Genomic DNA, 15170 nt, shown 5'->3' on the forward strand with positions numbered 1-15170 from the left:
GAGCAAGAGAGATGGTCTCCCACATATACCTGCAAATATATCTCTCCCCTGTTTCCTGAAAGCGATAATCAGCTGCGGACACAACTCCATCAAACATGGCTCAAAGAATCTCTAATGCTAATTGGAAAGATAACATGAAACTCCAGCCTCAGACACAGTGCAGACTGTGTAACAAAGGACTATAATAATGTGTGAAAGCAACACATAGTGCAGCAGCACCAACAGTAACCAACTACTGGCAACCTGCTTCCTTTGTTTCTGGCTAAAGACGGAACAAATCAGTTTGGATTGAAGGTAACTATGTATTTAGATAGTTAAGCATGGAAATGTGTTTCTATGTGGAGCTGGTTGCTGTAAATGCTAATTTTGAGATTTATTATATACCAAGGGTATAATAAATATTATAGTAACTCTGGTTGGTCTCTCTTGTATGTCTATAGCTCATACAAGCCTCCTGCTAGTCACGCTAGTGGCTGTAACATTGTCTTCTGCAATCACAGAGGCTTTATTTATAAAATCTGTGGAAAATTTGTTTCTGAAAACAGAACTCTAAAAGCTGATCATTCTTTTCACCATCTATCTTTACTGTGTTTTGTTGTAAAAATACAATTCCTTAGAAGCCACATACTGGCTTCCATTTCAGTTACTCTGGCAACTTCACTGAATTTCTGATGTTCATTACTTCAGTAGATAAATATGCATAGAACATGTCTTCTACTGTTCTCCTTCCCCTGCATACATCTCCTTGTCACTAATAATCAGAAAGATTATGAATTTCTGACAATATTACTATTTGTACATATTTCCCAAAAAAAGCTAAATCACCCTTTTCCCTACATTTCAGCTGCAAAATCATTTTTGGGTGCAATTTGCTCAGCGACTCTGAAAAACAATTGTGAGATTGGTATTACTTAAATATGGCTGAAGTATGAGCTACACAATTTGAATTCATCAGGCTGCAATTTACATGTTCATTTCTATACATATATTTTTAGATCCACTGAGAATGCAAAATCATTGGAATGCAATCTAACTAATCATCAAAATAATGATGTTTGGTGAAACCTATAGTAATTGTGGAACAGTACTGCCATTTCCCTCTTGTACCTAAGATCCATGAACATGTTCAGTTTGGAGTACTGGATAGCTCAGTGAATTGGCAGAAGACAATGGTTCAAACCCCTATACCCCCTATACCTCATCATCATCAGAAAACTATGAGATGGTTCATTTGAAATACATTAATTTCAGACTAGCTTCCAGTGCACAGATTTATGTCACCAAACTACCTTCATAACCAACACTAATTCACATCCTTGTTGATGGGCCCCGAAAAGCCAAGGACTGAATAGGACCATATACTGAATTAATTGTTCAGCCACAGAATTGGAGGACTTTGTTCAGAGAAGTATGGAAGAAGCTGCACCTCCATGTGCTGTATCTGTACAGAGGATTTTAGTTTATAGTGAAATGTAGCAGTTTCACAAGCATTTTATTCACTAGAATATTTAAAAGCCTGAGGTTCTAAGATAACCCTATTACATATTAAACCAATTTGCAAAGAACAAATGAAAATCACAAAATAGCAGCTATAACATATTTACACATAGTTATCCCAAAACCCTATTCAGCTATTTGACTAATCATTTCCCCATTCCCTAGTCAACATCTAACTGTCCAAAGCAGTGTACACAGTGCCATTCAGTAGCATAATAAAATAAAAAACTTAAACACAGCAGACTAACTAATTAACAGTATAGTCCCATTACAACCAGCTAAGTCATCACCAAGTTTACCACTCATCATCCCTTTGTACAGGGTCTGAAAAATCCACACGCCTGTTGCTTGGGGCAAGGGAACATTTTTCTGTGGGTGTCTGATAAGGACCCAGCAGGTAAAGGCTGCATTTTTTTAGAGCCCCTGCAGGAGGTAGCTGGATCTTCTCAGGGGAAAAGGCAGGTCTGGGAAGCAGAGGACTGGTGAAAGGAAAGAAAGAGGGTGCATCTGGATGAGGTGGAGAGAGCGAGGACTGCATGGGGGGGTGTCACTTGCCAGGGAAGAAATGCACTCCTCATATACTGACATCCCTCCCCCCGCCCAAAAAAAATATACCTAATTATTTAATGAGGGGAAGAGGCAGAGGGGCAGCAGCAGAAGGAGCACATGCTGACTGTATTTTGACCCTGGCAAGGAGCATAAATCATGATGAAAACTTTCAAATTATATAATATAGGACATTCAGTATGTGTTAGAGAATTTTACAGTTCATTTTTAAGGTATCAAAAGCATTAATAAGTTCTGAAGAATACAACATAAGCAATTTGCAATAGTCTCATGATAAAGGTGCTGCCCAAATCTAAGTTTTTGTTTGCTTGAAATGTAAAGTATTTTATGGCATTACTTTGGTTCTCTCACTGAGAGGGGCTCATTTATTTAAACATTTTTTATATAACCACCTAAAGCAAAATGTTTGTACTAAATGGTTTACAATCACACATTTATCATCTAATATACAACATAAAATACAAAATTTAAAATCAACTAAAATGAGAAACAAACATCAATACAGTACATTATAATCAGCCATAATTAAAACAATACTGGACTTAACGTCCGCTGCTATTCCAATTTTTGTGTCTTATTTTCTATTGCCAAATGCAGAGTATTGTTTCTTAGAATATTGTATTACAATATATGCTTTTGGAATGGTACATAAGTAATAATTAACTTGAATTTACCTGTCAAAAAGAACAGATACTCGCTCCATAGCTACAATAACAGATTCACTATCTGGTGTTGTGGTATTCCCATCAATTCGACCTGGGCTTATCTTCTCCTTTCCTGGACAGAAAGAGGGTAACCAGTGATGAAGGACACTCATCCTCATTTGAAATTAGGACTCTTGATTTATAACATCTAGCTTCCACCAATTTACTTTCCTCTTATGTATATCAATGACCATTCACAATGGTCTACAGTCTCTCTTCCCTAAATTTTGTATCTTTCTCCCATGCATGTCTATGCTCTTTCCATATGTCTACATTTTCCTTCTGCAACACTTTTTTTCTCATCTTCAAACCTCCACCCCCATACACTAATGCTGCCAATATATTACAAGAAATATACACTAAAATTAGAAATAAAACTAACTTTCAACATAACCACTACTAAAGTCAACTGTGTTCAAGTGATTCTTGGTAGATGTATAGTACTAGTATTAAAAAAAAAAAAATAGGCTGGTGAAAGAAAGTAAAAAACTAGAAACACTTTGAAACTTTCACCTACATATTAAAAATGTTTTTAATGTTGAAAACTTGGATTTATGTTAATGTGAAAAAAATGGAGGAAAAGACCTTAGGCATATCTCGTTCAACAAACTTAAAATATGTTGCATAGTTTGCAATCATTGGTCAGAAAAACCTCTATCCATCCATTAATCTTTATTCTTTCTAAAACTTTATTTTTTTTATTTTTCCATGGTTATATAAAAAGAGAACTTATCTTAAGATATTTCTTCTCTTTGACCGAAATGAATTGTTCAAACAATCTGCCGCCGACGATGGCCAATCGTTTCGCTGACTAGGTTGCCTCAGGGCGAACTGTTTCTCTCATATCCAAGCATTTATGAAAGCTAAGCTCTCATGCTCAATTCAGTATCAGTGTCAGCGAAACGATTGGCCAACGTCGGCGGCAGATTGAACAATCCATTTCGATCAAAGAGAAGAACTATGTTAAGATAAGTTCTCTTTTTATATAACTATGGAAAAATCAAAAAATAAAGTTTCAGAAAGATAAAGATTAATGGATGGATAGAGGTTTTTCTGACCAATGATTGCAAACTATGCAACATATTTTAAGTTTGTTGAACGAGATATGTTGGAGGTCTAAGGTCTTTTCCTCCATTTTTTTATGTTAACATAAATCCAAGTTTTCAACATCAAAACATTTTTTTAGTATGAAGGTGAAAGATTCATTGTTTCTAGCACTAGCAATAATGCCACGGCCTGAAAGTCTCCTCTCCCTGCTGATCCCTCTCAGGTGGATCCCAGGCTCCTTAAGAATTCCTTGATAGAGTACTGCAAAAGACTGAGAACCACCAGATTGCAGACTCACTGGAAGAGTTTCCCCAAACATGAAGAAAAACTTGGAAAGGCATCAAGTACTATGTAAAGCAGAACTGCTTACCTGTAACAGGTGTTCTAAGACAGCAGGATGTTAGTCTTCACATGTGGGTGACATCATTAGATGGAGCTTGGAACGGAAAACTTTGACTGGCACACTGAGCATGCCCAGCATGCCATTATCCCCGCTTCCACCCTTGGGTCCCTCTCTTCAGTCTCGTGATATAGAATTCACAAGACAAAATAAAACAACGAAACACAGAAGAACCCAATTCCGCAGGGTGGCGGGCGGGTTTCCGGAGGACTAACATCCTGCTGCCTAGAACACCTTGTTACAGGTAAGCAACTCTGCTTTCTTCTAGGAGAAGCAGAATCATAGTCCTCACATGTGGGTGAATTCCAAGCTACAGGCTGCTCCTAGATACAACAATGACCAACAGCACCTGACTGGGTGCCAATGGGCACAAGAAACTATGGTGTTGTTGGTAACAGAGGGAGGCAGCCTGAATCCCAACAATAGGCCCTAGGCAGGGAGAACTGGGTCTAAGGCTGGAAGAGATTGCGAAGGGCAGATTGGCCAAAGCTACTGTCATGCCGACCAACCTTGTCCATGTTGTAGTGGGCAGTGAACATGTATAGGGAACGCCAAGTCGCAGTCTTGCAGATTTCGGCGACAGGAACCACCCGCAAGTGGGCTACCGATGCCACCAAAGCTCTCTGAGTGAGTCTTGACACGGCCTCCAAGCTGAAGGCCCACCTGCGCATAGCAGGAGAAGATACAATCCACCAGCCAGTTGGACAGAGTTTGCTTGCCCACCGCAACTCCCAATCTATTCTTGTCAAAAGATATGAAGAGTTGTGTGGAATGCCTGTGGCCTGCTGTGCGTTCTAGATAGAAAACTAAGGCCCTCTTGCAATCCAAACTGTGCAAAGCCCATTCGACCTGGTGTGAATGAGGCCTCAGAAAAAAGGTGGGCAGAATGATCAACTGATTGAGATGAAAATCAGTCACCGCCTTAGGCAGGAACTTAGGTGCATATGCATAACCACGCGATCATGAAAGAATTTCATGTAGGGCGGATATGTAACCAAAGCCTGAAGCTCACTAACCCTGGATGCCAAAGTGACCGCCACCAAGATGAGAACCTTCTATGTCAAGAACTTCAGATCGCAGAGACTCGAAAGGATCATGCATGAGTCACACTAACACTACGCTGAGGTCCCAGGAAACATCGGGAGGCTTCAACTGAAGCGGACCCCACATGAACCGGCCTACTATGGATTGCACAGAGATGGACGAACCAGCAACAACCTGATGGTAAGCACTGATGGCACTCAGGTGTACCCTGACTAAACTAGTTTTCAACTCAGCCTCTGAGAGATGCCACAGATAGTCCAGCAACTTTGGAGTGAGAAAGGAGAATGGATTCAACCCATGATCCTCGCACCAAATGGAGAACCTCTTCCACTTTAGTCTGTAAGACTTCCTGGTGGAAGGCTTTCTGGAAGCTACCAGTACCTGAGACCCGTCATCAGAGAAGTCAAGGGACCATAGGACTAGCCTCTCAACATCCAGGCTGTCAAAGCTAATGACCTGAGGTTCAGATGGAGCAGCCTGCGTCGATTGTGGGAGGTCCCCAGACTGATTGGATCTCTGATCGACAGGTCCTGCAGGAGTGGGAACCAGACCTGTCTTGGCCAATAAGGAGCACCAGGATCATGGTCCCCTTGTCCTACTGGAGCTTCAAGAGAGTCTTCATTACCAACGGAAGCGGAGGATACGCCTACAGAAGACCCTTGCCTCAATGGCGGGCAAAGGAGTCTGAGGTTGGTAGTCCATCTGCCCTGAACAGGGAGAAGTGGCTCACTTTGCTGTTGCAAGGGGAGGCAAAGAAGTCCATGTCCAGGGTTCCACACAGATGGAAGATCTGGTCTGCTATTGCTGAATCCAGCTCCCACTCGTGCAGTCGGAACGCTTGACTCAGGTGGCCTGCAACCACATTCTCTGTCCTTGCTAGGTACATTACTCATAGGAACATGCCTTGTGATGGAGCCCAGGCCCATATCTGCACCGCCTCTTGACAGAGGAGGAACAAACCAGTGCCCCCCTGTTTGTTTATGTACCACATTACCACCTGATTGTCTCTCTGGATCAGGACCGCTTTGTGGGACAAGTGATCCCAAAATGCCCAAACAGCATAGTGGATCGCCCGAAGCTCCAGGAAGTTGATCTGGTATTGGGATTCCTGAGCTGACCAATGACCTTGTGTACAGAGGCTGTCTACATGTGACCCCCAACCCAGGGGGGATACATCAGTGGTCAGTATGACCTGGGGTGGGGGAACTTGAAATGGAACCCCCTGCTCCAGATTGGACAGATCCTCCCACCATGACAGGGAGGCTGCACAATGCAGACATGTGCATTGAGGTCCTGGGTCACTTGCGTCTAATGAGACCGCAGTGTCTACTGTGCTCTTCGCATGCACAAACGGGCCAACGGGGTAACATGGACAGATGCTGCCATGTGACCCAGAAGACGAAGCAAAGGGCAAGCCAAAACCTGCCAGTGTTGGCAGATCAAACTCGCAAGGGATGACAGGACAAGTACTTGATCATGGGACAGAAATGCCTTGGCTTGAGCTATACCCAGTCTGGCCCCAATGAAGCTTAGGCGTGGTGATGGGCTGAGATGGGACTTGGGGAAATTGATGACAAACCCCAGAGACTGCAGCACCCCAATGGTCAGGCTGAGAGCGCGGCGCGCACCCTGCTGAATGGCACACTTGACCAGCCAGTCTTCTAGGTAGGGGAGCATGTGTACCCCCTGACGGTGGAGGTGTGCCCCCACAACTGCCAGGCACTTAGTGAAAACCCAAGGGGCTGATGCAAGGCCGAATGGTAACACTCTGTACTGGAAGTGTTCCCTGCCCACAATGAATTGGAGATACTTCCTGTGACCACGGAAGATCTTGATGTCGGCTTAGGCATCTTTTATGTCTAGGGAGCATAGCCAGTCTCCTCTTTGTAGGAGTGGGATCAGGATGCCCAAAGAGCTGGTGTGGTTGAGGGGATGCTTAGTAAGAATACATTGAAGGATAGATTTGTCTGCTTTGCTCTGTTGACTGCATGTTGGTAGCATTTTGACAGTCTGGACGGAGGAGTTGTTACCTTCCTCTCGTTCTTGGTTCCAGCATATGGCTCTGGCGATGCAGATGGAGTGGCTGGATGTGAAGCTAGGTAGGAGCAGGCCTGATTAGTCTTACTGTTTGGCAAGGGGAACTTGTTTCTGGCTACTGCCCCCTGATATTCAATAGGGGTTGCTGAATATTGGGTATGCCACTCTCTGGAGGGTTTAGTCGCTGCTATCCTCCCCCCCCCCGACTAAGATGTTACTGCTTTGAGGCCTTTGGGGTAAATATCTGTTATACACAGAGTGGCACGGTCCTTCTGGTTAAATACTTCTACAAGGGGGGTGACGCGCGATGTGAAGAGATTAACCACACATTTGTCTAAGTCTTTTTCCATGTCCTGAATGGATGCACGGAGGGGAGGGGGGGGGAGGGGGGGGTTGGGTAAAGGTTGGTTATGGGGATTCAAGGTTTGGAGATCCTGGGGAGAAGGCCTTAGGTTGGGGTGTTGGTTGTTTGGGGTGGTGTGAATGGTGAGTGTGTGAGTATGGTTGGTGTTCCTTGAGATGAGGGGTGGTACTTTTATGGAGGGAAGAAAATTAGAAAAGAGAAGGGGATCTTTTTAAATATTAGATGTAATTATCCCATGGAATTTGCGACTATTCGTTTTTGATTGTTCAATACCAGCATTGTATTATTGGACTCTCTGTGATGCCTTTTGGTTCGATATGTTTATAATACTTGGCCTGATGGCTCTTCTGTATTTTTTCTCTGCTTAGAATGATGGAGACTTAGTCATGTTAATAATCTTCTTTAAAAGGACATAAGCAATTTGACAAAAAAAAGGTTGCCCAAAGAGATCATCTTGAGCTTTTCTCTTTGAAGAAACTTGTTCAAGGCCCTTAGGTCGAGAATAGGGCGGAAGCCCCCTGTTCTCTCTGGTATCAGGAAATACCGAGTAGAACCCCGTCCCCGTTGGCACAGAGGAACAGGCTCGACCATTTTGGCCAACAGAAGAGGGGAGAGCTTTGTTAAAAGTATTTCCTGATGAGTGGACGAGGCCCATGATGGACATGGGGGAGAGTTCGCGGGGACATCCTTGAAGTTTAGCTGGTACCCTTGGCGAACGATGGAAAGAACCCACTAGTATAAGATAACGTGGGGCCAGTGGTCCGCAAAAAGATGCAGCCTGCCCCCAACTGGATGGCTGGGCGCCAAAGGTATGGCAATCTGTCTCATGCTCCCCCATTCCCAGTTAAAACCCTGTAGCGGAACTCTGCTAAAGGGGGGCTGGCTAAATCCTGGGGGCCCACTGTTGCCTGGAGCGATCCCAGGAGGCCGTGTGTGGCATGTGCTTCCTTGAGACAGGATGGTAATATTTCCTCTAGCGATAGAAGGACTTCCAAGTACCCTGTTGCGAGGATTTTCTGACAAAGGACGTAGTGTCAGAAGTATTGAAGGGTCTCATGGTGATCCTTCAACTGGGTCACCACATTCTTAACCTTATCTCCGAAGAGATTCTCTCCCATGCAGGGCATATCTGCCAGCTTCTCTTGGACCTCCAGTCGAAGGTCCGAGGCACAGAGCCAGGCCATCCTGCAGGCGCCAATGTCCGCCACAGCCACCCTGGCCGCCATCTCAAAAATATCATAGGTGGGTCTCACCTCGTGTTTACCCACCTCCAGATCCTGCTGTACCGTCGAAAAGGCATCCTGCTCCTTTTGAGGTAGGCGCTCCGACAGTTCTGGACTTGCTTCCACAAGTTCTGGTTGTACTGGGTCATATACAGTTGATAGGAGGCAATGTGGGCAATGAGCATAGCACCCTGGTAGATCTTTCTACCCAGGGCATCCAATGCCCTATGTTCTCGATCTGGAGGAGCAGCAGCATGGATGCAGGAGTACTTGGCTTTCTTGAGGGCAGACTGCACCACAATAGATTGATGTAGGAGATGGCACCTCTCAAATCCCAATGCTTGTTGCACTAAGTAAATCGTGTCTGCCTTCCGATTGACCGGAGGCATGGTCTCAGGGTGTTCCCAGATCCTGAGAAGTAGTTCTTTGAAAATGCCATGGACTGGGATCGTCACTCTTTCCTTTGGGGCATCCACAAACTGGAGGACTTCCAGCATTTTGTGCCACATGTCCTCCTCAGTGAGGCATTGAAATGGGATGGCCTCCGCCACTGCTCGGACAAAGCCCACAAAGGAAAGGTCTTCCAGAGGGGACCTACGCCTCTCGTCCAGCGGAGACAGTTCTGAGAGAAGGTTGCCTGTGCCATCTGAGGAGGACTTGGAAGTATCACCCCCCTCCCCCCAAATCAAATGGGGCCTCTTCCTTGCTAAGGTCCCCTGGGGGCAGATGTGGAGGATCCCTGACCAAGCCTCTCAGTTTAGGCACCGAGGGCATCGATGGCCCCAGGGCATAGACAGCCCCACGATCCCCAATGGCCCGGGACTGGGATTGTGGAATTGCGGCTGCAGAGCTAGTGGCTCAGCAGGTACCATCGGCTAATAGATTCTTCCTCCTTGAAGGACCCGATGATGGGAATCGCTTCAGAGTAGGGCATCGGTGGCCAGTGGGGCACCGATTGCGTCAGTAGTACACCAACAGGACGTCTAGACGCTCGAGCAGGGGTGCCAAGAGTGACGGCACAGGCTCTGGCATCGATGGCGGCTCGATACCCCGCAGGGCTTGTAGCACCACTAGCTGATCCCTGCAATCCAGCTCCTCTTGGAATTCCGCTGATGAAAAAAACAAGCTGAGGAGGAGGAGAAGGTATCAGCAGTCTCTCCTCGGTGCCCGGCACAGTCACCAGTGGGGAACGCTTGGAACTCTCGGGTCTGATAGAGGCCGAGGCCTCCTCTCCAGAGGGTCGCTTCGGTTCTGGCATGGCAGCTGCCAATGCCGCACCTGTCCTGGTGCAGTGTGAAGACTGCAGGTCGCTTCGGTGCTTGGTCTGATCTTTCCTCAGTGCTGAGGAAGGTGAAGATCCCAATGTCTTGGAATGCGAAGACACTGGAGATAGCCTATCTCCGGCTCCTCTCTCACGAGGGGGACCCAATGGAGTGGTAGAAAGGGACAGCGTATTTAACGGTTCCCCCCGGCCTCTTGGTGTTGATGCCCCCAAAGCCAGAGTAGATGGATCAGATTTTTTGATCCCAAAACGTTTTTCCATCTTATCCAGCTGGGCGCAACGGCCTTTGGGGGTCAGCTGATCGCAGAGAGCGCACCCCTGGACGTTGTGCGACGTTACCAGGAAGAAGATACAAATCTCATGCGGATCAGTGATAGACTTGGTCTGCGGGCACTGGGGGCATCGTTGAAAACTGGACGATGCCATAAAAAACAGCCAGTGAGTCGTCAATGGCTGGCAGTCACCAAAGAGTGACACACTGGGAATCAACCGCAACAAGGAAAAAAAAATTAAACTTACCGTACTGCGTGAAGTAACTGATTCGAGAAAGAGGGACCCGGCGCAGCAACGGTTGAAATTGACTGAATAAACTTTGAATAAATGAACAAAAGAGTAAAGCTCCATTATTGCGATGCAGACACTGCGGGAAAAAGGAAACTGAAGAAGGACCTCGCATGGATGCACGGATAGTGGCTTGCTCAGTGTGCCAATGTTTCTAGAAATTTGTGCTGGGTTCCATCTGATGTTGTCACCCACATGTGAGGACTACCATGCTGCTTGTCTTAGAAGAATACTGTATGCCCACAAGTAGCATGTTAATGGACCTGTCTTTCAAACTGGTTATGTAGAAATGTTTTTCATCTTTCTATTAAGGCTCAAGTTCTGTAACTTTTCAGATTTTCTTCTAGTAAATATGCTTATACAACAAAAAATTCTCACCTGTGTACATGCATGTCAGCATCAAGCCAAGTGCTGCCATAGCTCTGTGGGGACTGTGCATATTAACTCTATCAACGCTTAGTTTAACTAATGCTTCCCCATCCAGCCGAGAGAGTTGCTCAGAAAGGAGAAGACGTTCTAAACCTCTCAGGACACAATGGTAAATAATTGAAGGCGTTGATTCCTCACTCCCAGAGACCATCACACCACACATCTGAACAAATAGATGAAAATCCTTAGAAAGAATAATGAATGTGGCTACAGCAGACTTCGTACTAGCTTTTGCAAAATAACCTATGCATTAATATATTTCTCTCTGCAAGAACCACATCATGTCTATAAAAAGAAGTACTTAGAAAAGATGAGTCATGTGTGGACATTTTTGTTTAAAATGCCCTGTTTGGTAATGGCTGTAACATTATCATATCTTCAGTGGGGTTGGGTGACAAGGGGTTACCCTCCTGTACCGTACAGGCTCTCCATCTCAGATGAAAGCCAAGAAGAGACTTTTCTCGTAACCCAAGGGCCGAAAAGTGGTTACTGCAGCAAAGCTCCATCTCTTACTAGTGCAGTTTTTCTTTACCCTTTCAAGCCCAAGGCATACTTACATACACAAAATCATTGTGTTGCATACTAATTTCTGTGGAGCAAGCTGTGTAGATATGGAAAGGACTCATATGTGGCTGATTTTATTTCTACAGTCAATACCTAGGAATTTATCACCTCCAAACTCCATCCCCATTTGCATGGCTTCTCTGACTCTGGAAGATGAAACCCCGATTGCATTTGTGAGTTATCCATGGCTTTAGCATATTTTCAATAACACTTCCTTGGGCTTCAACCACAATTTGGCCCTGCTGCGGTACAGAAAGGAGTCTCGCCTTGGGGCTCTTTTTGTCTCCTCCTATTGCTCTCTACATCACTTTTTTCACTCTCAGCTTTCTTTTAACATATGCATATTGTCCACCTGTCCAAGTTCACACCTCTCCAGACTTCCTCTGTTCCTGCCTGCCTGCCTACAGACTCCTGCTCCTTTCCTATCCTCAGCCCCTCACCACACATGGACTCCTCACTCTCTCTCATCCTTTCATTTCTTTGTTGTGAACAGATCTTTCCACCCTCAGACTCTGTGGCCCCTATATGCAGAAGAAAGCAGAAATTTGAGCAACTCGGGGCAGGCAGCTGGCTCAGTCACCTTGGCTGCCACATGTAGCTGACAGATTTCCTCCATTGCTGTTGTTTCCAATATTCAGAGTGAATCAGATCCTGTGATCTGTGCATGCCATTCCCATCTCAGTCAGCCTGAGGATAAGACAGAGGCTGGAAGGTCTCAAAGCAGGATGTTCACGAGGGGGAAGCAGAGGAGATGCTGTGTGTAATATGTGCTGCACAAAGTGATGCCCAGCTATCCATGCCCTGAATGCTTCCCATTAATTCCCACACCCCGAAGCTCACACTGAGGCTAAGAAAGCATTGGTGGCACTGTCTATCAATGGTTTCCTTCTTATCTATGTGGCCATATACAACAACCCCGGGTAGGACAACAAACATCTGTTTGGGGTGAGCTAACTACAGGAGTTCCTCTGGGTTCAGCATTCTCCGCTGTACTTTTTAATATTTACCTATCCCTCCCTTACTAAAATATCGAAAAGTTTAGGTGCCTCCTTCAAAATATATACAGAAGACATTCAATTCTTCATCCCAGTTCACTCATCTTGGAAACACTAATTGAATTTTGCTGCAATTTGTTTAAACATGGTCAAGCAATGGCTATTTCACAATTGATTATTCTTAAAAACTAGCAAGACAGAATTAATCATTCTAAGTAGAACTCCCGTGGTTGACCCACCCACTTTCTTAATGTTTGATGATAGTAAGGTATCAATTGTCCAACAAGTTCGGGACCTTGGTATTATCTTTGATGGGGATTTAAATATGAAGTCCCACATCAGAAATGTGACTCGTTCTGCTCTATTTAAAATTCAGATGCTGTGACATTTAAAACCAGTGTTTTCGGTTAAAGACTTTCTTTCTGTTTCAGGCATTGGCCCTTACTAGTCTGGACTATTGTAGTACTTTATACCTTGCTTCACTTCTCAAACCTCTTCAGATTGTGCAAAACTCAGTGGCACGGGTCCTGTCCGGTATGGATTTTAGGATTAAATTTAAAGTCGCTACAATAATCCATAAAGCAATGAATACTCCTGATTTAACTAGCCTGAACTCGATATTATGTATTTACCACCCTGCAAGGACACTATGCTCTGCTATCAAAGGCCTATTGGAAGTACATCCCTGAGAATAGAGTCCAGGTGTGGGCATGGACATGGGCATCAGGCAGTGGTGACTTTTCCATGGCCTACCTAATCAGATCTGATGGCACACTGGTCGAGAAACACTGTACTAGTCCACCATAAATACATGTCAGGAGGGCAGATGGCAAATTACTTTTTTTTAAAATTGCTTTCTGCTGAGCACTCCTGAGGTTCTCACAAATGTCAGAATATTCAAGACTGACTTCTTAATGTGTCACATCTGAACAAACCCCTTCCATTTACCATGTCACACAATGTGACCATATTTAAGAAAAAATAAGATTTACTACTCCCACTGTGTGATAGGGCTTCTCTATTTTTATAATTATAATGGAAACTTAAAAAAAAATAAATAAATATATATATATATATATATATATATTGAGGACTACATTTATTCAATTTGAGGCCAGAAAAAAAGCTGATGCAAAGTTTTTTGGGAAGGTCAGGTGAATATTTTAAATACTATTCGCAGTTTGAGAAGAAGCTGTATGGGAAGCTGAATAATTGGCCAATAATAAGAGTATAATGAGGCATTTGAGGATGACTGGGCTCTGAGGTGTGGAGCGCACTTGTTACCTGCATATTCCACTGTTCATTGCAAGTTATGGAAAATACATCCATAATAATCCAAACACAAGACAAGACTAATTAAAAATAATCACTGACATATCACTATCAACTTCATTACAATGGGAGCGATTTTTTAATTTTAGCTGTAAAGTATCATTTTCGGTCTGGATGAGGATGTCTGCAGGCACACACAGTACATGTACTTTAAGCTGGGTTTAGAGCGCGTGTACTTTTGGGCATGCTCAGCCCAGGGCAGTAAAACACTACATGTATGCTCATTTTCAAAAGTACATGCTTTATTTTGCCCCCCTCCCCCCTCAGCTGCCTGCAAAAAAGGCAAGTATAAAGAAGGCACGCAGGTACTTTTAGCACATGTATTTCAGACTTGCTAATGTTCAAAGGAAGACCAAGTGTGCTATTTCCTTTTTGAAAGTGACCGCAGTGTACATGGGATAATGAAGCCCATGTAAAATGCAAGTAATAAAAGCTATTCAAAACTGTCCCATTATTCCCTTTCAGGCATGAGAAGTTGCTCTGATGTCGTCGGTCCACTATACAAAAAAAAGACACAAAGCATGCTTGGGCAATGACAGCAATGTGAACAAAAGGTTAGAAACCAAAAACAATTGCCCACGCTTTAAATAAAAAGCTGGTCTCATTTGCCTACTTGCTCCAACAATTATTTGGGCCTAGGTTCATGGGCTACAAGGGGTGGGAGGGAACCCAGCAATCATACATTCATACAAAATATTTTTTTTTTACAATGAGGAAACAACACTAATAGATTAGCAAAGCTGCAAACCATGAGGAATCCCTGGCATGTAAAATGCTACCCCACCCCCCCACACAAAACACAACCTTTTCCCTTTTTTTTTTTTTTAAACTACATCCTTAAATAACAAGGAATCAATTCCAAGGAAAGGCAGCATTGACAAGATCCTGGTGAAACGCACCCTTCCTTTACACACACCATGCAGCTGCTCTCATGGCTTCGGAAGAACCTTGAACACACCAACTCACGAAAACAAACACTGAAGGTATAGGATAATAGAGCACCATCTGCCACATAAAAAGGTTCAGGACTGGAGATATGGAGAACCTAGGCATCTGCCCAAACCCAAAAGGTGGCACAGCCTGGTCTGAGGTCCAGCCTGCCAGTGGCGGCAAGCGAGATCTTC

The 15170-nt window shown here is 44.3% G+C and overlaps 1 protein-coding gene across 1 annotated transcript in view; it reads right to left on the reverse strand.

The window, feature by feature from the left end:
* Positions 1-15170, reverse strand: part of HTT (huntingtin) — a 797032-nt gene that overhangs the window by 51362 nt on the left and 730500 nt on the right. The window contains exons 63-64 of the mRNA XM_029606726.1: positions 11105-11318; positions 2739-2841 (exon numbers count right to left, since the gene is read on the reverse strand). Coding sequence (XP_029462586.1) covers positions 2739-2841; positions 11105-11318 — 317 coding nt within the window. The remainder of the gene's footprint in view (positions 1-2738; positions 2842-11104; positions 11319-15170) is intronic.

This window comes from Rhinatrema bivittatum, chromosome 1, assembly GCF_901001135.1.
Source record: "Rhinatrema bivittatum chromosome 1, aRhiBiv1.1, whole genome shotgun sequence".
In the NCBI taxonomy this organism is placed as follows: Eukaryota; Metazoa; Chordata; class Amphibia; order Gymnophiona; family Rhinatrematidae; genus Rhinatrema; species Rhinatrema bivittatum.